This window comes from Mercenaria mercenaria, chromosome 8, assembly GCF_021730395.1.
Source record: "Mercenaria mercenaria strain notata chromosome 8, MADL_Memer_1, whole genome shotgun sequence".
NCBI classification, from domain to species: Eukaryota; Metazoa; Mollusca; class Bivalvia; order Venerida; family Veneridae; genus Mercenaria; species Mercenaria mercenaria.
Genome location: NC_069368.1, coordinates 20,163,035 through 20,189,862, shown reverse-complemented (window position 1 = coordinate 20,189,862; position 26,828 = coordinate 20,163,035). Strand labels below are relative to the sequence as shown.

At 36.1% G+C, this 26,828-nt stretch overlaps 1 protein-coding gene across 1 annotated transcript; it reads left to right on the top strand.

Annotated features, from left to right (window-relative positions):
- The first annotated feature begins 1,707 nt into the window (after nucleotides 1-1,707).
- On the top strand, nucleotides 1,708-22,387 carry LOC123522914 (N-acetylgalactosamine kinase-like). The gene is made up of 9 exons (XM_045300430.2): nucleotides 1,708-1,788; nucleotides 3,594-3,682; nucleotides 4,823-4,946; nucleotides 5,533-5,770; nucleotides 8,974-9,072; nucleotides 11,152-11,304; nucleotides 11,801-12,011; nucleotides 12,813-13,014; nucleotides 15,298-22,387. Exons 1-9 carry the CDS (start codon nucleotides 1,730-1,732, stop codon nucleotides 15,500-15,502), a joined length of 1,380 nt encoding a protein of 459 aa, XP_045156365.2. The 5' UTR covers nucleotides 1,708-1,729; the 3' UTR covers nucleotides 15,503-22,387.
- The last annotated feature ends 4,441 nt before the right edge of the window (nucleotides 22,388-26,828 follow it).

The window sequence follows — 26,828 nt, the reverse complement described above, 5'->3', positions numbered from 1 at the left end:
ATGGGAAAGGATTGAAACTTCACACACTAGTTCACTGTCATGATATGACATGCAGTGCAAAGGGTCAATAACTCAACTTTGCATTTTACAAAATTATGCCCCTTTTTCAACTTAGGAGTTTTTTGGTTAAATTCTTATATATAAGCTGGTATCTCAGTACCCACTAATGGGAATGGATTGAAACTTCATACACTTGTCCACTGTCATGAGCTGATAAGCACTATGCAGGTTCCATAACCCTATTTTACTTTTTTACTAAATTATGCCCCTTTTTCGACTTTCTTATTCATTCAAGCGACAAGGCTGTTAAATAGTCGAACGTTGCTGTCCTCCGACAGCTCTTGTTGTATTGGTAAAGAACAAGTTATGTTGTAATAGAGATCAGTTGTGTTAAGAGACCACCTTCTGACCTTCTGCCTATGTGGTCTCTTAATACATGTTGTACTGCACTATGTGGCAAGAACATTTGCTTGTGATATTCAGAGGTATAAGTGGAAGAGGTCTGTCATAGCAGGAAGGTCTAATACGTATCAGTTGTTCCAGGTCATAGTAACCACGGACGCATATGCCTGGTTAATCTGTTGTGTATGAATCGGAAAAGCGAATTGTTATAATTTAATGTTGTCGTATATTTTGTAAAACATAATGAGTCTGAAGTGGTCTTTAGCACAGGATTTTCTGTGTTCTAAAATCTAGGATTGTCCCCAGATATATGACAGAAAAAAAATTTAATTGTGTATTTCCAGTCTTGTGTCTTGAATAGTTATCAACAGGCAATATAAAGAACAAGAGCTCTATCTGTATCTGTAGATGCGTAAGAGCTGACTTAAAGCTCTCCACTGTCTCAACAGTTTCTTCAAGTTTATTCCATTCCTGCACTGCCTTAAGAATAAAAAATAATTGTGAGGCTGTAGGTATATAAGGCCACTTCAAACAGCCTTGCTGTTGGGTTAACCCTTTAGCGACGTGGTTAGAGTGTCCGCCTACAGTTCATGAGGTCCGGGGTGGATCCTCAGTAGAGACTGGGGTATTTTATTACAATGGTGACGCGGATGTTTGACGGATTCATGCATTTGGACGAGGCTAGAAACTGATAGGAGGTTCAGTTGATTCCTCGGGCTAGAAACTGATAGGAGGTACAGTTGATGCCTCTAGGAGGTACAGATGATGCCTCGTGCTAGAAAATGATAGGAGATTCAGTTGATGCATCGGACTAGAAACTGATAGGCGGTTCAGTTGATACCTGATACAAGATATAAAATCCTATTTTCCCCCAGTTCAAGTGTCATTTCCATGTCTTATATGTAAGCTAGTTCCTGTTTTTATTTCATTGTGGACCTATACTAGACATTTTGGTAGCATGTTCAAGGAGATTTTTTGCACGTATAGAAATGTAAACAAACCTTACTACTTATATGTTCATACCCATATTTTAGCTGTCAGTTTGGAAGCTATTCCTGTCAGACAAGAAATCTCTCTAAAAAGATACATGACCCCTACATTTCTTGGTGTTTTTTGTTGGTTAATAGGTCAGAACATATGCTAGTAATTCTTTTTTTTAAATGGGCTTGGCTATGTGTCACAGCTCTCAGAAGATTGTTAATTTTATATAGACTATAATAGCAAATTTATTTACTCCTGAACAGTCTGTGTGCCGTTATAATGTATACGGGTTTTATCAATTCGGTTTGATCACATGACTTACCTTCTGATCCACGTGACATACAAAATGGCAGACCAACCACCACCGGTTAGATTTTTGACAGACACTAAGATAGATCAAGAAAGGTTAAATGTATCACTTTGATTTTATACAATCTGTCTCAAAATGTTTATACAACATATTTATTTCTCTACTGCAAACAGACAATCCTCTAAAATCTGTTGATAATAAAGCTAAATTCATATCTGAGTGTTTTATGACACGTGTTAGGTGATGCCACAATTTTTAGGGTATAGCGGGTTTATGGGTAAAGAGGATATAGGTTGATAAATTTTGTATTTAGACCTGAATTAGTGTATAAATGTTCATATCATTCTTTTACTGGCATGCAGATAGACATTTTAACATATTACATTAATTTTAAATTAAATGTTTGCTTGTTGTGTTATTTTTCATATTCATAAATTTATCATGACATATCACAGTACATTAGGGGTTCTAAATGACCAATCAGAGAGCTGCATTTTCTAGTACCTGCCAGTTTCCACTTTGGTACAACAGAGTATATTTACAATGAACATATAGTGACTTCAGAAATAAATATCACACTATTTAAGAAATCAAACAAAGTTTTTTCACTGCACATGCCCCAGATGATGCTACAAACAACAGAACTTTGAAGTTTCATTGAATTATTATATAAATATCGATTTAATACCTTTATATTAGTTAGAAGTTTAAGATTAAAATTTACACACTGAGGGAATCAATGATAAAGTCCGAGTAAAATATAATCAATACCCATGTGAAATATATAAGTATCATTCCGCAATGTTTTGGACATGTTAGAATTATGAATGTCATCAAATGAAAATCGAGGCTGTCCTTTACTAAATAAATCAGTGTGTATATAAAAAACATCAGTAAATCGTTACACCCCTACCAAAAAGAATTACATAATGAATCAACATGCTGTTTCTTTCACTCATCAGAAAGGAACTATTCTTATGCCAGAATATTTAGGGGATAGTAGGTTTATAGGCCACTTCCAACCTTGGTGTTACGTAGCCAAAATATTATTATTAGAACTTTTCGTGACAGCGTGATAACTTTTGACTGTTGCTGTCTCTGTCACATCCAAACTTATTCTGCATATTTCTGTTAGGAAATCCCCAATTAAAATCCGTTGGGAACTTTTTCTGGTACATGTACAAAGTATTTGTAATGATTACATCTCTGATAATGAATTTATGTTGACATTAAAGCATAAACTTGCCTTGCTGACATTTTATGAATGTACATTTTGTGTTTTATTTCTGTAATTTAGTGTCAAATCGGCAGTCTGTTGTTATTGAAACCGGCCGCGGGGCCAGGGTAGATATCTCCTCGCACCTGTTACATCATATTTTCGAAGATTCAAGTCTCTTATTTAAAATTATGGATTAAATTCAACCCATATGAAGTTTCTACATGAATATTTATGTTTAATTTATTAAAGCAAGTAAGTCTTTGTTTATGGCTAGGTGTTAGGTTGACTTGTGTAAGCTCAACAAAACAATTTAAAGAAGAACAATTTATATGGAATTTATTGTAATGTAATATTATACACAGTAATAATACCCTAATCAAGATATTTACAAAAACAATGCATCTGAAGAAAGGAAAGATAAAAACTGATTTGCAACTGATTGACACCTAGTTTGTTGCTCAAGACTTTGCTGTTAATTTGTTATTATGTGATGTTGGCATACATTGTCCACTGACATTCAATTTCTGATTAATAAACATTTCAAATCACATAACATATTTGTGTTGTCTTGCATATTGGTATATATAAGTCAGAAAATGTTATGTACGGGTTCTTCTAAATTGGGGAAATATAAACAATGTCTATTTGTCTTCTTCATTACTATATATTTATATCTTTCAGATATTCCAAGATAAAAGAGAAGTTTGTGAAAAAATACAACTGTGAGCCTCAGTTTTATGCAAGGGCACCTGGGCGTGTCAATTTGATTGGTAATAAATTAAAAACATAAAATTTAGGAAGTTATCTGTTATGAATAAATGCATTATAACATAATTATACAAGTATATTAATCCAAAAATATTATAAGGCATTATATGAGCCGTGCCATGGGAAAACCAACATAGTGGCTTTGCGACCAGCATGGATCCAGACCAGCCTGCGCATCCACGCAGTCTGGTCAGGATCCATGCTGTTCGCTTTCAAAGCCTATTACAATTAGAGAAACGGTTAGTGAAAAGCATGGATCCTGACCAGACTGCGTGGATGCGCAGGCTGGTCTGGATCCATGCTGGTCACAAAGCCACTATGTTGGTTTTCTTATGGCGCAGCTCAATTATTAGCTCAGTTATTCAAAGATGGATAGAGCTGTTGCATACGCTTATTCATCAGCATCAGTATCCAGATTTGGTCAAGTACTGTATGTAAACTGGTATCTCAAGGCTCACTAATGGGGATGGATTGGAACTTAGCACACTTGATCACTTTGACGATATTGCATGCAGCACACATGTTCCATAACTCAGTTTTACATTTATACAAAGTTATGCCCATTTTTAGCTAAGCAGTTTTTGTATATCAGCTGGTATCTGTTACCTGACTGTTAACTTTTTAGTTCACCTGAAACAAAGGTTCAGGGTAAGTTATTGATGCAGGTGGATGGTCAGACATCCATTGAGACTACTGGTCAGCACCTTCTTTCTATGAATCACCATCAGATTCTGGTCTGATGGATCTTCATTAAATTTGGTCTGTAGCATTATTGTAAGGTCCTCTCCCAGATTTTTTAATGGGTGGACTTAGCTTCTGGGCCCACTAGATCTAAAAATAGAAAAAAAAAATTAAACATTTTTCTCATGAACCACTTGTTTGATCTTTATCATACTTGGTCTGCAGCATCATTGTGAGGACCTCTCTCAGATTTGTTCAAATGGAAAAACTTGACCTGTTATATATTTTTTTATGCTAAACACAGTTGTTACCATTATGACTCAGTGTGTCATACATAATTTAAGCCAAAATAGTTCAGGTATATTGAACAACTTAGGGCAACTTCATCCCTTCTTTTACATGTTTCAGAGTTCCTAACACTGATACAGATGCTCATTTTTTGTGTATTGCTTTGGTTGTAGGTGAACACATTGATTACTGTGGGTATGGAGTTTTACCGATGGCCATTGAGCAAGATGTTGTTATTGCTGTATGTGCAACAAGTGACAGTAAACTTTCCCTATCAAACACACATGAAAAGTACTGGTAGGTAATATAGATAAAGAATTAAGCTACTAAACAAAAATTATATAGTAAATATTTGATTGAAAATTGACAGAGGATGAAAAAGCTTAATGTTTCAGCTTATTCTTTCCTTACTATAAATAGGAACAAAATTGTATTAAATAGAATCTTGTAACCCATATCACTTGTTACAATAAGAAAATGTTTGCATGCAGCATATCTTCCAGTGACTGGAAGTTGCATTTTTGTATATGATAAACAACTCATTAACCTGTAGCCTGATTCTGGCTTTGCGACCAGTGCAGACCAAGACCATGGTCTGCATTGTTCACTTTCCAGTCAGTAAATTTTCAGTGAACACCCCTTGGAATAAAAAATGGTATTGCCAAAATTGAATGAGGGACCAGTCCATTTTAGAAATTTAGCAGGATGAAGGTTAAACAGCAGTGAAGTGTGCCTACAGTGGTTATTGGCACTCTAAACCTACTCTAGGGCCCGGGCTATGCCCCAGAGACTAGTCATGGTGATAACCACCTAAGGCATGCCATTGCCTTTTAGTAAGTATATGATACATGTATTAACCAGTTTTATTTCCACACAATTGCAGTGATTTTGAATGCAGTGTTGGAGAGTTTGAGATTGACAAATCTCAGCCAGACTGGCATAACTACGTGTTGTGTGGAGTGAAGGGTATGACAGAGTTTCTAACATTGACTAACCCAGTGGGAATGCAGTGTGTGGTAGATGGTTGTGTACCAAGCAGTGCTGGTCTGTCCAGTTCTAGTGCTCTTGTCTGCTGTGCTGCCCTAGCAACAATGCAGGCCAATAACCAGTCGAGGTCAAAGGTAACATTATATTGAACCTTCAACAATCTTACGTATTCACTGAGATGCTACATCACTATTTCAGTCTGTATTTAGAAATTAAGCATTTGGTAATTTAACATATTCATACTAGCAGATTGTACAGATTGCATGAAGCTTGTGTTATAATAAGTAATATTGGCTGTCAATTAAACTAACAGGTTTTCCCAAATATAGGACCAGTACTAACTTGTTCTCTGCATATAACTTAACAACTTTCTCATATCAATACGAGGTAGAGAATTACAAGCTTTGTTCCTCTGTCAGCCCGCCTGCTTAGCTTAATAGCGACAGCACTGATCTACAGATCGCAGGGTTGTGAGTTTGATTCCTGGGTAAAGCATATATTCTCCATGATGATTTGATAAAAGATATTGTCTGAAATCATTTGTCCTCCACCTCTGCACTAGTGCAGAATCCAGGACCACTGGTTAGGTATACTTCCCGCCATTACATAACTGAAATATTGTTGAAAAACGGCGCTAAACCCAAAACAAATAAATTGTTCCTATGTCACATGGTCTTTGAGCTGAGGATCAAACTTGTGATTTTTTAGCTCACCTGTCACAAAGTGACAAGGTGAGCTTTTGTGATCCCGCGGTGTCCGTCGTCCGTGCGTCCGTCCGTAAACTTTTCCTTGTGACATCTCTAGAGGTCACATTTTTCAGGGATCTTTATGAAAATGGGTCAGAATGTTCATCTTGGTAAATACTAGGTCAAGTTCGAAACTGGGTCATGTGCCATCAAAAACAAGGTCAGTAGGTCTAAAAATAGAAAAACCTTGTGACCTCTCTAGAGGCCATAATTTTCAATGGATCTTCATGAAAATTGGTCAGAATGTTCAACTTGATGAGATCTAGGTCAAGTTTGAAACTGGGTCACGTGCAGTCAAAAACTAGGTCAGTAGTCTAAAAATAGAAAAACATTGTGACCTCTCTAGAGGCCATATATTTCACAAAATCTTCATGAAAATTGGTCAGAATGTTTCCCTTGATGATATCTAGATCAAGTTCGAAACTAAGTCATGTGCCGTCAAAAACTAGGTCAGCAGGTCTAAAATTAGAAAAACCTTGTGACCTCTCTAGAGGCCATATATTTCACAAGATCTTCATGAAAATTGGTCAGAATGTTCACCTTGATGATATCTAGGTCAAGTTCGAAACTGGGTCACGTGTGTCAAAAACTAGGTCAGTAGGTCTAAAAATAGAAAAACCTTGTGACCTTTCTAGAGGCCGCATATTTCACAAGATCTTCATGAAAATTGGTCAGAACGTTCACCTTGATGATATCTAGGTCAAGTTCGAAACTGGGTCACGTGCCATCAAAAACTAGGTCAGTAGGTCAAATAATAGAAAAACCTTGTGACCTCTCTAAAGGCCATATTTTTCATGGGATCTGTATGAAAGTTGGTCTGAATGTTCATCTTGATAATATCTAGGTAAAGTTCGAAACTGGGTCACCTGCGGTCAAAAACTAGGTCAGTAGGTCTAAAAACAGAAAAACCTTGTGACCTCTCTAGAGGCCATATATTTCATGAAATCTTCATGAAAATTGGTCAGAATGTTCACCTTGATGATATCTAAGTCAAATTCGAAAGTGGGTCACGTGCCTTCAAAAACTAGGTCAGTAGGTCAAATAATAGAAAAATCTTGTGACCTCTCTAGAGGCCATATTTTCCATGGGATCTGTATGAAAGTTGGTCTGAATGTTCATCTTGATGATATCTAGGTTAAGTTCGAAAGTGGGTCACGTGCCATCAAAAACTAGGTCAGCAGGTCAAATAATAGAAAAACCTTGTAACCTCTCTTAAGGCCATATTTTTCAATGGATCTTCATGAAATGTGGTTTGAATGTTCATCTTGATGATATCTAGGTCAAGTTCGAAACAGGGTCATGTGCGGTAAAAAACTAGGTCAGTAGGTCTAAAAATAGAAAAACCTTGTGACCTCTCTAGAGGCCATACTTGTGAATGGAACTCCATAAAAATTGGTCAGAATGTTCATCTTGATGATATCTAGGTCAAGTTCAAAAGTGGGTCACGTGCCTTCAAAAAGTAGGTCAGTAGGTCAAATAATGAAAAAACGTTGTGACCTCTCTAGAGGCCATATTTTTCATGGGATCTGTATGAAAGTTGGTCTGAATGTTTATCTTGATGATATCTAGGTCAAGTTTGAAACTGGGTCAACTGCGATCAAAAACTAGGTCAGTAGGTCTGGAAATAGAAAAACCTTGTGACCTCTCTAGAGGCCATACCCTTGAATGGATCTTCATGAAAATTGGTCAGAATGTTCAACTTGATGATATCTAGGTCAGGTTTGAAACTGGGTCACGTGCCTTAAAAAACTAGGTCAATAGGTCAAATAATAGAAAAACCTTGTGACCTCTCTAGAGACCATATTTTTCAATGGATCTTCATGAAAATTGGTCAGAATTTTTATCTTGATAATTTCTAGGTCAAGTTCAAAACTGGGTCACATGGGCTCAAAAACTAGGTTACTATGTCAAATAATAGAAAAAACGACGTCATACTCAAAACTGGATCATGTGGGAAGAGGTGAGCGATTCAGGACCATCATGGTCCTCTTGTTATATAGATAGTCAGGTTCTCATCATACTGAAGTAACCAAATGGGCACCCAGTCAGAGGTACCATGTATACACATCCATGCATTGATCACATTCATTTGTGGAGATGCTAAAACATAGTAAACTGTGCAAAATTTGAAATAGTTGACAAATAGCTGTGTAATCCTAAATCCTAACAAATAGGTATAGTCACCTTTTATTTTACCTTCAGCAGTTGAAATCCATGGATTTCTGAAACAAAATAACCTTTTTGGTCAAAACCACAAAATTTGGTGTCCACAAATTTAAATGATTGAACAGTATGTCAGTATGCAGAAATATGCTGTCTTAACTTGTGATGAAAGAAAGCATGGTCACACAACACGTACATACCATCACAGAAAAGCTATTTTGTTTCTCTGTATTGCTGTGTCAGTACCGTGTATAGAATGGTAAAGTATTTGAAACTTCACACAATAAAACTTACTCCTGTAATGTTGAGAAACAGTATAATTTTATATCAATGTTTTTATTTGATAGTATACAATAATTGATAAGACATGCAAATCTTCTTTATTTGATTTGTAGATAACATGTATTCCTTATTTTTTTGATTTTCAGAGGGAAGTAGCAGACATGTGTGCAAGTTGTGAGAGGTATATAGGGACACAGGGAGGTGGTATGGACCAGGCAATATCATTCATGGCCAGGCCAGGAACTGTATGTATTATACATGTTAAGATGCATGGCTTATTATATCCCAATCAAACAAAGTTTTGGGGGCTATATAGGAATCACTTTGTCCTGTCCCATCTCTCCCATATTGTTTTCTTTGAATATCTCTAGGAGTAAAACAGGTATTATGTTGAAACTTTAAACAAGATTTTAGGATCATAAGATAACACTTGACTTTTCTTTTTACAAAATAATTTCCTTTTCTGCACTTGGAAAATGTTCCATTCAGTCCAGAAAAGTTTTTCTTGAATATATCAGGAATATATGAGCCGTGCCATGAGAAAACCAACATAGTGGGTGTGCGACCAGCATGGATCCAGACCAGCCTGCGCATCCGCGCAGTCTGGTCAGAATCCATGCTGGTCGCTTTTAAAGCCTACTACAATTAGAGAAACCATTAGCGAACAGCATGGATTCTGACCAGACTGCGCGGATGCGCAGGCTGGTCTGGATCATGCTGGTCGCACACCCACTATGTTGGTTTTCTCATGGCACGGCTCATATATAGCTTTTTTTGAAACGTGAAATAGACTTTAAGGATCATGACCAACTTCACATACCAGGTCTCATAATTCTAACTTCTCTTTTGAGATAATTATTTCATTTTTTTTACACCTGGAAAAGGTCGCAAATTGATATTTCCTTGAATGTTTTTTTAAACCTATTAATGCATTTTGACAAAATTATCATCCTTTTTGATTTAGTAGATGTGACAAAATTTATAAATTAGTTTGTTAAACCCAAAATACCAGTATATCAATTTTCACAGACATATATACAGTAAATAGGTCCTAAGAAGTTTGATTTAAATGACATAACAAGGTACATATTATTATTTTCGTAAAATTTTCTCTTAACCTTTATACTAGCTTAAAAGCTGTCTTTCTATAACGTGTAAAGATTTGTCCCCTTTACCATTGGTTACCATTTTAAATCAAAGCTTAAAAGCAACTCTTTCACACATTTGAGGCAAAAATTGTTTTTTCTGGAAAGTCTTGGGGGAATTAGCAGAAATCTTTGACTGAGTACTTGACTCACTACATGACTGAATACATGAATGAGTATATTAATGATAACATGACTGAGTATATGACTGACTACCTAAATAAGTACATTACTGAATACATGAATCAAAAGATGATCGTATACATGACTGACTATATGATTGAGTATAAGACTGACTACCTGAATGAGTACATGACTGAATACACAAACCACTACATGACCAAATATATGGCTGACTGTATGACTAAATGTGGGAACAACTACATGACTACATAACTGGCCACTTGACTGATTACGCAAATGACTACTTGACTCAGTACATGTTTTACTACATGACTAACAACATGACTCAATAATGTTTTACTACATGACTGACTGCATGACTCAGTACATGATTGACCACATGACTGACTGCATGACTCACTACATGATTGACTATATGACTGGCTGCATGACTCAGTACATGATTGACTGCATGACTGACTACATGCAGCATCTTTCTTATCATTGGCTCTGTTTCTCACGCAGTAACCACATATTATCAACTAATGCTTTAAACATAGCAGATTAAGTGTTCTTGCATACTAGACGGGGATTTCCGGTATTTTTACCGGTGCTTGAAAAATGCTTGAAATGACTTATTACGATATACATATATGTAGAAGATTTATGTTGTTATTTTTATTTTCTTTCGAAAAACGGAATAAAAATTCAGTACCTTGACAGTCCCTTTTTGTTCCTGATAGTATATTTCTCGATTCAAAACACGTTATTTTATCAAAAATTCATAACGTTACGCTGCAACTGATAAAACAAAACCGGAACTAAACATTGTTATTTGTCTTTGAAACGTCATGATGGCTTTCCTGTTTACGGACGTTGGTTTTCTGCACTTTGTTTAAATACGCTCCTATAAGAAATAGTTCTAAAAAGGCAGTAACTCAGTAGGAACCTCTTTACCGCCTAAACAGTTACCCTCGAGGCCGGAAATTCCCATCTGCACCTATAACCAGTGAAAGAATCTTATAGAGTATTATATAACCTTGTATTTCTTTGCAGGCAAAAAAGATAGATTTCAACCCGCTGAGAGAGGAAGATGTTTGTCTACCAGAGGGAGTAGCATTTGTTATTTCTAACAGCTGTGTGGAAAAGAATAAGGCTGCAACTTCAGACTTTAATACAAGGGTGGTGGAGTGTCGACTTGCAATGCAGGTAGTGTCATAATTAGCTGGTTGTAAGCATTCTGTTTTTTTATATACAGCTGTTTTTAAAGTAAATAGTCTTAAAATTCTGGATTTTTTAAAAAAATTTATGTTAAAAACAGATGAAACACTATCGAAATAGATGTTATGCATAATTACATAAGAAAAACGCTACTTTTATTACTGCACATGAACATTTACAGTTAGAGCCATAAAGGGAGATAATAAAAAACTTTATAATGGTGGCAAAAACAATCACTTGGATAAAGGAATATCAATTCGAAGGTATCTAGAGGAAAGATGATTATATGCAGCTACCAATATTGAAAATTTCATTGAAAAAAAATACTGAATAAAAAGATGCTTGTTTTGAAACTTTGAGAACACCCCACTTAATAACAATAAAATCTTTTTTGAGAACATACACAGAACTCATTTGCAATCTCAGCTTCATTCTAGACTTCATGGTATACATAATGTTGCTATATTTTAAATTTTTGTTCAAGGTGATTGCCAAAAGTGAAGGTTTAACTTGGCGTGAGTGCAAGAATTTAGCAGACCTACAGAACAAGCTGAAACTAAGGTTACAAGACATGGACGATCTTGTTCAAAAACATTTACACAAAGAGAAATATACCAAAAAAGAAGTATGTGAAATATTGGGTGTGTCTGCAGAGGAACTTGCTGAAACTAGTCTCAGTGCAAATACTTTACACGGTACACCTGATTTTTCCAAACCAGTATTATTTTTGCTCACTTGAGAACCAAATGCTAATTATGAGCTGTTGTGGTTACCCTGTGTCTGACACTTTTTGTTCATCATTAAATTAACAAATTTACAATTTTAAACCCAATCTTAATGAAACAAAGTCAGAATGTTTACCTCAGTGAAATTTTGTATGAGTTTGATATTGGGTCATCTAGGGTCAAAATCTATCTAGCTAGATGGTTAGTAATAAAAACATTGTAAACAATTTAGAGGCCACATAAGTCTCATGATCTTTATGAGACTTTATATTAGAATATACTATAGAAGTCAGTATATTATTGGCGAGGAGCCTTTGTGGCCAAGTGGTTAAGGTCGCTGACTTCGAATCATTTGCCCCTCATGGATGTGGGTTTGAGCCTCACTTGGGGCATTAAATTCACCATTGTGAGGAAGCCATCCAGCTGGCTTATGGAAGGTTGATTGTTCTACCCTACACCCCCCCCCCCCCCCCCCCACCGACACACCCACACACTAAAAATAATTATTGGTCAATCTTCAGGAGATGATTGCCAGTACACCTGCATGTAATACTCGGTAAGAGGGCATGGCAGTATAAATAGATAGGTGACCCCAGCTTGATAGGCCACCATAGGGGCATATGTTTTACAAACAGCTTCTGTTTTGTCTTATTATTGTTTCCTATAAATCCTTTTTAATATAAATCCAAAATAGTTCATTAAAAACATTATCAGTCGGCAAAAAAATACAAAAAAGATACATGTATATAGATAATAATTGTGTATTTCTAGTTGAAAGTTTCTGCCTGTACCAGCGTGCCAGACATGTTTACAGTGAGGCTCTGAGAGTGGAGGAATTTCAGCAGGTCTGTAAGGACGTTCCCTCAGATGCTGCAATCAAGCTCGGAAAGTTGATGAATCAAAGTCACGAGAGCTGTAGTAAATGGTACGAGTGCAGCTGTACTCAACTGGACGATCTAGTCAATCTTTGCATGTAAGACTTCATATTTCAGTGAAATTATTTTTATCCCCCGACGAAAGTCGGAGGGATATAGTTTTGGCGTTGTCCATCCGTCCGTCTTTCCGTCCGTCCGTTTGCCTTCCGTCTTTCCGTCCGTCCGTCCGTCCAGAGCCATATCTAGGAAATGGTTGGGAATATTTATTTAAAACTTCATATACATGTTCACCACAATGAGTTCCTGCGGCCCGTCAAGTTTCAGTCAGATTGCCTAAGTAACACCAGAGTTATGGCCCTTAGAAGTTTCTAGTGTTAACTATATAGGGTACTATAAATATGGCAATTTCTGCATCATAACTTTTGATATATTTGACCTAGAACTATGAAACTTAAACAGAATTTAGATCACCATAATGTGGTTGTGTACACACAATTTCATTTGGATTTATTTGTAAATTAAGAGTTATTGCCCTTTAATTGTATAAAAATCCACATATTTGTACATAACAAACTTACCATTTTGTAGAATTTCATTAAATTTCTTTCATTCTTTTCCATGAACATTTATTGTAAACATGTGAAGTTGTGTACCCACACCTGGTCGCCCCCTTACCTTGATCACACACCCCCCCCCCTATCCCCCGACACCCCCCCCCCCAAAAAAAAAAAAAAAAAAAAAATTCATTCCTTATTTTAGATTTTTTTCAAACAAACTTCATATACATGTTCACCACTATGAGGTTATGGGGCCCATCAAGTTTCAGACAGATTGCCCAAGTAACACCAGGGTTATGGCCCTTAGAAGTTTCTAGTGTTAGCTATATAGGATACTATAGATCTATAGATATGCCAATTTCTGCATCATAACTTTTGATATATTTGACCTAGAACTATGAAACTTTAACAGAATTTAGAGCACTATAATGTGGTTGTGCACAGACAATTTTGTACGGATTTTTTTTTGTAACTTCAGAGTTATTGCCCTTTAATTGTCTAAAAATCCACATATTTGTACATAACAAACTTACCATTTGGCAAAATTTCATTAAATTTCTCTCATTCTTTTCTGTGAACATTTATTATAAACATGTGAAGTTGCGCACCCACACCTGGTCACCCACTTGCCTTGGTCACACCCCCTCCCCCTCCCAACCCCACCCCCCCCCCCCCCCCCCTCCCAAAATTTTTTTTTTTCATTTATTTTAGATTTTTTTCAAACCTTCCAAGTTGTACTATTCCCCCACCTCACTTCTCCACCCAGTCATGCCCACCACTGATCATGCATCCTCTGCCCCCCCCCCCCCCCCCCACTCCAACTTCACCCTTTTACCTTTTTTTTTCATTTTTAATTTTCAATCAATATTTATAATCAGCATGTGAAATTTTGTTTCCTCTCCCATTCCCCTGCACCCCCACCCCCTAAAAAAAATAAATATATACATATATCTATATATAGATATATATATTTCCATTCCTTTTTTTTTTTTTTTTAAATGTTCAAACCTTCAACATGTTAAGTTGTGACTGCACAAACCTTGCCCTCAGCCATGTTCAAGATATCTTATCTGTGTTCTCTTAAGGACATCTGATCTTTTAAGTTCAAATGAACTTGTAAAACAGCAACACCTGGTGCCAAACCACTCAAAGACAATATTTCATTCCAGTTAAACTTCAAGCTCACATTTCAATTAACTGCATTTAATTTTAAAAGCTAAGCTTATTACAGTAAACATATCCCATTCAAAATAAATTCTTTAGTCCGGATCAAAGTATCATACATTTATTGTGTACTCTTTAATTAAACATTTGTTTTCTGTTAAATTGATTTTGACTAATGAAATTATTTGCTTCTTATTAACATCCTTAACTTTTTGCCGGTATATCTTTTTGCCATTCCTCACCACAAACCCTTTCGGCGGGGGATACCAATTCATCGAATTTGCTTGTTGTTTTTATTTTTGAATTTTGATGAATAAATTTTAGAAATTAGTGGGTCACGTGTTGTTAATATTGTAGTTTTATTTGGCATTTTCAACATTAGCCCATGTTTTTGTTGCTAGAATATAACAGCTTTATTAGTTTAATGGAAATCTACACTGAGGAAGAATAACTAGTCATGTGCTATATAACTACCTTAATTCAAGCTTGTATCTCAAACTTTCTTGTCATTTAGCTAGAACTTTTAGGTCCATACTTATAATGCAAATATGATATTAAAAAGAGAGTTACAAAGGCAAATTTGGAAGTTAATTAATGAGCTGTAAATGAGGTTTGATAACCAATGAAATATGTTCATATTATGGTTGACTGTATTTTCAGACAATCTGGTGCAATTGGTTCCCGGCTGACTGGTGCTGGATGGGGAGGTTGTGCTGTATCCATGGTTCCCAGCCCACAGCTTACACAGTTCTTAGAGAAAGTGAAAGATGGATATTATATGGCTAGAAAACTTGAATCTGTTGTTATTGAAGCTTTGTTTGCAACCCAGCCAGGTGATGGGGCAGCTATATACTTGCCTTCTTAACTGCTCCAGACTTTACACAGCCGGACACCAGGGTTGCAATATAAGTGCCATCCTGACTGGTCAGGACTTAAGACCTCTCATGGATATGTAATATGACTGGGACTGAATTAACGTTATATTATAAACTATGTGTTCAGCCATCAGTTGACCTGATAGACTTTATATAAAAAAATATATATATATCATAGATTTTTTAAGTCAGTTTACATATACATAACATTAAACATGTATAAAAGATATTAGATATCTTTGAGGAAAAATGAAGTATGTAATCAATGGTCTATAGGTATATGCCTCTATATCAGTATTCCAAGGCTGGCCATCCACTACAGGCTGAAAATATTGCTCTTGGAGCTGTTGTGCTTTTTTGACAGTGTCAGTTTGGTTTAGAAGTCAGTATACATATCATTACATTTTTAGCTTATGACAAGACGTTTCAGTGTACACAGTGTAGTATATGTAAAAAAGTGCCTATTTTAGTCAACATTTGATTGGACACAACTGCTTAAATGTCCACAGTAGTAGTACTTTTGGACAATAGGATATAGCCATGGAGCAGTCGGAGTTAACAAACTATTGTGACGTAAACTTTTAAAGAAACTTGACTCTCTGGTTAAATTTAAGGTAAAGATAGTTGAACTTCAGGTTAATGTTAACAGTAGACACTTGCCAAGATTCATACATTCCATTTCTTAAATGTTTGATTTGTTTATTGCCAGGATGTTAGAAGGGTAAGCAATGTAAACTTCAAAGAAACACATTCCTTCTTGTTTTATGAATTTCTATTGAAATACTAGTTCTTCTTCATTGACTTACAGTGCAACCTCTGCAGAGCAACACCCTTTGGGGGATGCAGATATTGGCCTCTGTTGAGAGGTTGTTGCTCTATAGAGGTTAAATTGATAGTAAATTTCAACTATGGGAAATTTTGATGATGCTGTTGGGGAGAGGTTTTTGCTATAGAGAGGACCGCTCTAGAGAGGTTGCACTGTATTATGTAAACAAACATTTGCTAATTTTCTTGAGTAACAAGAATAATATCAAACAGAATAATACCATATGTCTGAACATGCATTTGCAATCTTACTGTAATGCTGTATTCTTTCTATATCATACTAGCATGTAAGCCTATATATTTTAAAATGGTATTGTCTTTCATATTGTATAACAGTTGAACTGTGTTGTATTTTATCAAATTAAAAAATAAGTACATTGTATTTCATTAAATTTTGTAGGCATAAATCAAATGTATGTGAAATGTATGTTGTTTATCTTTGGGTATACATCACCTTAAGTTAGGATTTATGGCAACATGGTCTTGCTTTTCACTGAAAGGTCTCTATTAGAAATGCATGTTTTTTTACTTTAAATTTATTAAGTTAGTAATTTTCGCTCTTTATCATGAAAGTTTTTTTAAAGTCAGTGAATTATGTCTCCCCCAGGAGACATATTGTTTTTGCCCTGTCCGTCCGTCCGTCCGTCTGTCCGTCCGTCCTTCCGTCTGTCCGTCCGTCTGTCCGTACGTCACACTTCATTTCCGAGCAATAACTGAAGAACCATTTGACCTAGAACCTTCAAACTTCATAGGGTTGTAGGGCTGCTGTAGTAGACGACCCCTATTGATTTTGGGGTCACTCCGTCAAAGGTCAAGGTCACAGGGGCCTGAACATTGAAAACCATTTCCGATCAATAACTAGAGAACCACTTGACCCAGAGTGTTGAAACTTCATAGGATGATTGGCCATGAAGAGTAGATGACCCCTATTGATTTTGGGGTCACTCCGTCAAAGGTCAAGGTCACAGGGGCCTGAACATTGAAAACCATTTCTGATCAATAACTAGAGAACCACTTGACCCAGAATGTTGAAACTTCATAGGATGATTGGTCATGAAGAGTAGATGACCCCTATTGATTTTGGGGTCACTCCATCAAAGGTCAAGGTCACAGGGGCCTGAACATTGAAAACCATTTCCGATCAATAACTAGAGAACCACTTGACCCAGAATGTTGAAACTTCATAGGATGATTGATAATGAAGAGTAGATGACCCCTATTGATTTTGGGGTCACTCCATCAAAGGTCAAGGTCACAGGGGCCTGAACAGGGAAAATCATTTCCGATCAATAACTAGAGAACCACTTGACCCAGAATGTTGAAACTTCATAGGATGATTGTACATGCAAAGTAGATGACCCCTATTGATTTTGGGGTCACTCCATTAAAGGTCAAGGTCACAGGGGCCTGAACATTGAAAACCATTTCCGGTCAGTAACTTGAGAACCACTTGACCCAGAATGTTGAAACTTAATAGGATGATTGCTCATGCAGAGTAGATGACCCCTAACAATTTTGGGGTCACTGTAAAAGGTCAAGGTCACAGGGGCCTGAACATTGAAAACCATTTCCAGTCAGTAACTTGAGAACCACTTGACCCAGAATGATGAAACTTCATAGGATGATTGGTCATGCAGAGTAGATGACCCCTAACGATTTTAGGGTGACTCTGTTAAAGGTCAAGGCCACAGGGGCCTGAACATGGAAAACCATGTCCAGTCAATAACTTGAGAACCTCTTGACCCAGAATGTTGAAACTTCATAGGATGATTGTTCATGCAGAGTAAATGACCCCTAATGTTTTTGGGGTCACTCCGTTAAAGGTCAAGGTCACAGAGGCCTGAACATTGATAACCAGTTCATATCAATAACTTGAGAACCACTTGACTCAGAATGTTGAAACTTCATAGGATGATTGAACATGCAGAGTAGATGACCCCTATTGCTTTTGGGGTCAGTCTATTAAAGGTCAAGGTCACAGTGGCCTGTTCATGTAAAATCATTTTTTGGAAATGACTTGAGAACCACTTGACCTACAATGTTGAAACTTAATAGGATGATTGGACATGCAGAGTAGATGACCCCTTCTTTTTTTGAGGTCACTTGATCAAAGGTCAAGGTCACAGGAGCCTGAACAGTGACTTGAGAACCACTAGGCCAAGAGTGTTGAAATTTAGCGGGATGACTGGACATGCCAAGTAGATGATCCCTATTGCAGCCAACCATCAGTGTCTCTTTGACTTTCGCTCCTGACCCCTATTAACTTCTTGCCTATAGGACTTTGCATTGGGGGAGACATGCGCTTTTTTACAAAAGCATTTTCTAGTTTCTTCTGTTTTTCAGAATAAGTTCTGTTTTGACAGATCTAGGCAGTTTGTGTTTTTTCAACAATCTGAACCAAAAGGAAAGTTTTGAAACTATATATTTTCAGAATTATCTCTTGCTTGTGCAACAGAGATAGACAAAAGGGAGGTGATAATAGTTTTACAAATGTGCAGTTCTATTCAATTAATTTTCAGTGCAAAACTTTGATTATACTCGTATCATTTCTTTGTTAAAGGATTTTTTATCAATTTTTGCTTAAAAGACTTCCTTTGGCAAATCAGACTCTGAAAATAGCTCCAGTTACATACTCATGCCTTAAACCGTAGGTGAACATAGATTAATTTAAATGATCAGATGTTAAAGTGAAGAATATATCCATGATCTGGTGTGAAGAGGTATCTTTATTAGTCCCCTACTGGTTGAAAACCAGTTTTGGGGACTATAGGAATGCTCTTTTCCGTCATTCCGTCATTCCGTCTTTCCGTCATTCCGTCCGTCCGCAATTTCGTGTCCGGTCCATAACTCTGTCATCCATGAAGGGATTTTAATATTACTTGGCACAAATGTTCCCCATGATGAGACAACGTGTCTTGCGCAAAACCCAGACCCCTAGCTCAAAGGTCAAGGTCACAATAGGAGGTCAAAGGTCAACAGGGCTTTTTTCCTGTCCGGTCCACAACTCTCCCATCCTTGAAGGGATTTTAGTATTACTTGGCACAAATGTTCCCCATGATGAGATGATGTGTCGTGCGCAAATCCCGGACCCCTAGCTCAAACGTCAAGGTCACAATTGGAGGTCAAAGGTCAACAGGGCTTTTTTCCTGTCCGGTCCATAACTCTCCCATCCATGAAGAGATTTTAATATTACTTGGCACAAATGTTCCCCATGAGGAGACGACGTGTCATGCGCAAAACTTGGACCCCTAGCTTAAAGGTCAAGGTCACAATTGGAGGTCAAAGGTCAACAAGGCTTTTTTCCTGTCCGGTCCATAACTCTCCCATCTATGAAGGGATTTTAATATTACTTGGCACAAATGTACCTCATAATAAGACGATGTGTCATGCACAACTTTCAGACCCCTAGCTCAAAGGTCAAGGTCACACTTAGCAGTCAAATTTTAACATAGCATGAACAGGGTCTGTTTCGTGTCCGGTCCATAACTCTGACATTCATTAAGGGATTTTAATATTACTTAGCACAAGTGTTCCCCATGATGAGACGACGTGTCATGCGCAAATCCCGGACCCCTAGCTCAAAGGTCAAGGTCACAATTAGGGGTCAAAGGTCAACAGAGTTTTTTTCCTGTCCCGTCCATAACTCTGCCATCCATGAAGGGATTTTAATATTACTTGGCACAAATGTTTCCCATGATGAGACGACGTGTCATGCGCAACACCCAGTACCCTAGCTTAAAGGTCAAGGTCACACTTTGAGATCAAAGGTCAAGAGGATATTTTTCCTGTCCGGTCTATAACTATGTCATGCAAAGCAGGATTTAGATATCAGTTGGCACAAATATTCCCCTGGATGAGACAACATGTCATGCGCAAGAAACAGGTCCCTAGGTTTTAGGTCAAGGTCATATTTAGAGGTCAAAGGTCAAATTCAAGAATGACTTTGTACGGAACATTTCTTCTTCAATGGAGGGATTCAATCTGACTAAAGTACATATCCTATTACGCTACGCATAGGATCTGAGAACGACCTATTCATTGCCTCGTTCTGACGACCCTTTTGCTAGCCAATCAGAGCCTAACTTACAACATCTTGCAAATCTACCCGTAGCCTTGACTTTTGATATTTACAATTCTTATGTCATAATGTATCAGATAGCCGGTTAGCTCAGTCGGTAGGCCACTTGCTTTGTAAGCGAGGGGTCCTGTGTTCGAGCCCTGGAATAACTGCACATTTTTCTTACTCTTTGACATTCGAACATGTCGTCTGATTGGATAAAATAAAAATAGCAATACTAGAAATCCAAAATATACAGAAGACGAATGTGAATGGGTCGTTCTCAGATCTTCGTTTAGAAGATCAAGTACTTTAGTCAGATTGTGGAGGGATTTTGATGTAACTTGGACCAAATGTTCACCACCATGAGGCATCCTTGTTTTTAGAATTACGTCCCTTTGTTGTTACTATAAATAGATTTTATTGTAACTTTTTTATTACTGGCGGTAGAGAAAAATCGAGACCACTTTTCTGTGGTACAGCATGCATGTTACATCCAATTTTTAGGTGTATTTTGACCTATCTCTACCTGGTAAAGAGTTTCTTGTGGACTTATATTATTATTATTTTTTTTTTTTTTTTTTTTTTTTTTTAAAGATTAATTTCCCTTTGTTGTTACTATAAATAACTTACATGATAACATTTTTATAATCAGCCAAAAAAATTCAATATGAAAACAACTGTGGGTTTTTATATATGCACATTTTAATCCAAGTGTGTTGTTATAATGTTATAACATATTGTATATGTAGTACAATATTGTTTATACATCATTGACAGATATCCATTCATTATGTTATACTGCAGTAGAAAAAATTAGGTGCCTTCCAGTAGGGGACTTTGTATTGCATGGCAATACTTCATTCACTTGTTTTTTGTAGTTGTAGTTCCATGATGTGTACTATTTTTCATTGTAGTTGTTATTGTAGCTACTGGTTCACAGTTGGCGTGAAATTTATTCAACATGTTCATTTCCACCAAGTTTGGCATATAATTTCTGAAAAATGATAAAGTGAGTGAAAATGATATTGGTAAAAGAGCAAGAAAAATGTTCATTTTCTTCATTATTTTGAATAGTTTCCAAAGATTACTCCATTCTGCACAATGATTTGCTAATTTGAAAGACCTTGCTAAATTCATATTTTAATAAGTCAGTACCATTATTCACTTTCACATCACCCTCATTTTGTTGATATCTGAGTGAAAATAATCACATAAAATGTGTGATCTAGACACATTAAAGTGCCATTCAGTATTTAAACATTTACATTAGTATTTCTTCCATAGTCCAAAAATTTTGAAGATGACTGGTTTGTGCTAAATACCTACATTTCATTTGTTGTTAACTTTTGACATAGGTATTCCATTTATTGCCAAATAAATGTTATTTTCAGAATAAGACAGCTGTCGTCTTGAAAGTAATCTTTCAGTATGTTATGTTTAATTGTAATAAAAAGGAAAATCAGGCAATTTTATAAGAGATCAACCTACTGTTTGGTTATTTATGAAGTACTGAATAAACTTTCATTCAACAGCATTCAGGCAGGCCTACTTGTCAAAGGGGTAACAGTCGCTGACTTCAAATAACTTGCCCCTCAACGGTATGGGTTCAAATTTCTCTTAGTTGAAATAATGCATGGAGGGACACCTGGGGTCTTCCTCCCACCATCAAAAGCTGGAAAGTCACCATATGACCAATATGTGTGTCAGTGTGTCAGTGCAATGTTCAATCCAACAAAAACAAAACAAATCAAAAGCATTCAGTTCATTATCTCCCCTTGTCTTGGCCATACATTTTGTTATACACAATGATATGTAACATGATAGGAAATAAATGTATTATTGTTGAAGGTTCTTCAGTACATTTAAATGATACATATTGCAAGTTCTTACAGAATACTTATTACATTAGTTTATTTTTATATGGAATATTTAATTTGTATATGTAGATATATGTACATATTGGCATAAAGAAATAAAACAATTTCCAGTATTGTTTGTATTCTAGGAATAGCCCTAGATATCTTTCATCTTGCTACTGGCACCAGGTCAGAAAGAAGATGACACATGTTATACCCCTACCCCTAGATATACTATAAGAATGTAGTATACCTATGGGTGGGGTTAGTATACCTAGGGGTAGGGTATAGCATACCCAATATTTCACTGTGACTTTTATCTTGCTCGGGCGGCTCAACTGGATACAAAAGAGTACACGTTCTACTTTAAATTCCTGTCATTGGCTATGGTCATTTGATCCCTTCAGGCACAGTTGAAACAGTATTTCAGGGTAGTTTATTAGCTCATCTGATTTTTTGAAAAAAAATGATGAGTTATTGTCATCACTTGAGCGGTTGTCGGCGTCGGCGTCGGCGTCGGCGTCTGCGTCGGCGTTGCCTGGTTAAGTTTTATGTTTAGGTCAGCTTTTCTCCTAAACTATCAAAGCTATTGCTTTGAAACTTGGAATACTTGTTCACCATCATAAGCTGACCCTGTATAGCAAGAAACATAACTCCATCTTGCTTTTTGCAAGATTTATGGCCCCTTTTGTACTTAGAAAATATCAGATTTCTTGGTTAAGTTTTATGTTTAGGTCAACTTTTCTCCCAAACTGTCAAAGCTATTGCTTTGAAACTTGGAATACTTGTTCACCATCATAAGCTGACCCTGTACAGCAAGAAACATAACTCCATCTTGCTTTTTGCAAGATTTATTGCCCCTTTTGGACTTAGAAAATCAGTTTTCTTGGTTAAGTTTTATGTTTAGGTCAGCTTTTATCCTAAACTATCAAAGCTATTGCTTTAAAACTTGCAGCACTTGTTCACCATCATAAGTTGACCCTGTACAGCAAGAAACATAACTCCATCCTGCTTTTTGCAAGATTTATGGCCCCTTTTGGACTTAGAAAATATCAGATTTCTTGGTTAAGTTTTATGTTTAGGTCAACTTTTTCTCTTAAACTATCAAAGCTATTGCTTTGAAACTTGCAACACTTGTTCACCATCATAAGCTGACCCTGTACAGCAAGCAGCGTAACTCCATCCTGATTTTTGCAATAATTATTGCTCTTTTGGACTTAGAAAATCATTTTCTTGGTTGAGTATTATGTTTAAGTCAACTTTTCTCATAAACTATCAAAGCTATTGCTTTAAAACTTTCAACAGTTTTTCACCATCATAAGTGGACACTGTACATCAAAAAACATAACTCTATCCTGCTTTTTGCAAGAATGATGGCCCTTTTTAGACTTAGAAAATCACGGGTAGGACAATATTTCTATCACACAAAAAAAATCAGATGAGCGTCAGCACCCGCAAGGCGGTGCTCTTGTTTAATTACTGTGATAATGGTAAATTATGATCTTGTTAAATATGTATGGAAGTGTTTTTGTTAAAATTCAAGAAGCTTGCGATTTTCCCTACAACGAGGTTAATTGAAGGTGAATAACCACTACAATATCTTTAGTGGACACTGTTACCGAGACAGTATATCTAACAAGAAATATCTTTAAAAATGATGGTCGGCGAATTGTAATAAGGAAAGAAGTTTATGAATTTTTCATCTAACATTCATCTTTCATCTAACATTTTTCAAATTGCAAAACTAAACACCGCACTTTAACAATTTAAATGGTTCTCTTTTAATTTTTCGCAAAGGTTTTGTAGGGTTGCAATTTTGTTTCGTTTATCCTTAGACGAATAATTACAGCAGTAGTTTGATGAAGATTCATGAAGCGGTTCATGAGAAGAGGTCATTAAACGTGTTTATATTTTTAGCTAAATTGGTCCCTATCCCCATTTGTAACAAAATATCAGGAGACCTTACGATATTGTTACACATCGAGTTTGATAATAATCCATTAATGCGAAGAAAGGCATATCTACTTTTAGCTATAGTGGTCCCTAATAGGGCTCAAGTTCCTATATAAATAAATTTTGATTTATTTGGACCTTATAATTATGCTCCAGACCAAGTATGACAAAGATCTACCAAGCTGTTCATGAGACGCTGTATAAAGGCATTTCTAGTTTTAGCTCTAGCAGCCCCTAAAAGGGGTCAAATGTCCGAGCTGAACAAAGTTGGCTGCGGGCCTAATAAAGATGCTACAAATCAAGTTTGATTAGAATACATGAGAAAAAATCAATTAAAGGATTTTTTTATTTATTATTTTTATTTATTTCTAAAATAGGTTAACTGATCCCGCTTTAACAAATGCATATTCGCTATTCATGAATCTTTGGACAATGACGTCACACCTATAAAAAAAGTGAAGGTCAAGCAAAACATACAATGGTAATTATTTCAATATTTCTGTTTCATAAGCAAAGTTTGACCCTAGTCATATCACATAGATAAACTGTATGCAGCGTACCTTCATTTCAGTGTAATGAGATTCAGTCATTATATAGCATATATATAATGAAACAGATTTCAACTGAGTTCAATATTTTCATACCATACTAAAGAAAAAATATTCATATATAATAAATCAGTTAAATAATTTACAACAAATATATCAAAGCAAACAAGTACTCATTTTAATATGCAATCTGAATAAGTCACAAAAGCAAGAAACCTTTTCATATACAGACGACAATTGTAACAAGGAAAATCTTTTAAAAAGCACTTCTCTACATAAAAGACTCTTATCACACCCGTATTCATGTGATACGCAGACCGTATTCAGCTCTTTCTTTAATTTGATATATGTTGGTATTTGAACAGGTTTTTATCATATTTATTAAACTTACTTATCATTTTGAGATATATCAATATTCTTGCAAAATATACTGAGCCAAAGTTAGCTTTAAAACTGTGAACAGCGTCGTTTAGGATAAACGCTTTGTCTACATTTCTCTCAGCGTAGCACAGTCAACAGAGTGAAAGAAATTGACACTCTCGTCCAATCAGGCAGAGTGTTGCATAAATCTTCCATTTTGATAAATTATCTAAAATGCGTTATCAAGCAGTTTGATTTGCAAACTGAAGTCACGTGGCATACGTAACGAAAACGAATTTAGACGGCGTCGCCGAAAAACAAGTTTAAAATATGTGTATCTACCCATAAATCTAGGATGATAACCTGATACATAGTTCATCACAACTAATAGTTGTTAAGTGAAAATACATGTATATGTGTATATAACGCATATGACTGGTAGTTTCACGGAAATTAACACCACATTTTAGAAGTATAACGACAGCTATTCTACTCACCCGAGCCCGAGCGTCCCATCTTGGTTGAGGCTTTGTATGCAAATAGCCATTGCATGTATTGGATTGAAACATAAGGCTTCCTAGTAATGTTACAGTTTACAGTTTATTAAGTTTATTAATCAAGTGAACCAATTAATATCACTTAATTCAAATTATGTCCCTTTTTAGCTCACCGTGAAAAAAGTCACCAAAGCTAATAATGCGATATTCCTGGCAACACGGACTCGTCATCGGATACATTTTAAATTAATTCAGTGGCTGACTCACTGTCTCAATGGCTGGCCGTCTGTCTTCTGAATCAGTGGCTGCGTTAATAGTGGTATCCTTAGGTTCAGATAAATCTTATAAATATTCACAAGAACAGTTTGCAGCTTGATTTTGAAAGGAATTCGCCTAATAATTGCTTAAGAAAGAATTGTGTAGGTGTATTTGATTCAGAATACCTTTAACTTTGAGAGTTCGACGATCATATTTTAACTGAATACTTGGATGTTCTCTTCACATAAAAGTTGTGTGGGTTTTTTTCTCTCAGGATGCGCTTCGGCACAATGTATAGTAGCTTCGTTTGGCTACCTAAACAAAGCATTGCAATAACAACTTAACTCGTAAGATCCTCGAAACTGAATATAAAACATCGTAACAGAACCCATACATTAAGTCTTTACTTCGTCGTGGATGCACAAATACACATTTAGCTAGCAACCAAACCATGTAAAAAACTGAAAATGCTTGTAAAAATGTTTTGTGTTATTCACAAAAATGTAGTATTTCCTTTCATATTATGATACGTATTTTTACCTACACACATGTCTATCATATAACTAATATATAAGAACATGAGCAGTTTAAAAAAAATAAATAATAGGGTACGTCTTAAAGTTGTTTCCGAGAGAAAATGTCCAGTTGTATTTTAAATGATTACTGACACAACGTAGTAGAAGTGGTGAAAAAACGTACCATTTCTAGTCCAAAAAAGAAATAAAAAATTGAGAAAAACACGTAAATGAAAGCTGTCAAATTGGATAACACGGGGAGACGCATTTTGTCTACTAGAAACTTCACGAGTGTCGTATATGTTGGCTATGCACACCTTTGTTAACCCGCTGTAATATTGCTATTAGCGGTTAATTTGCATACCAAAATTCTACCATGGTTCCCTGGCTGAACTCTCGAATCTTTGACAGATGAAACTGGTCTGATATAGGTTTAACCGTTAG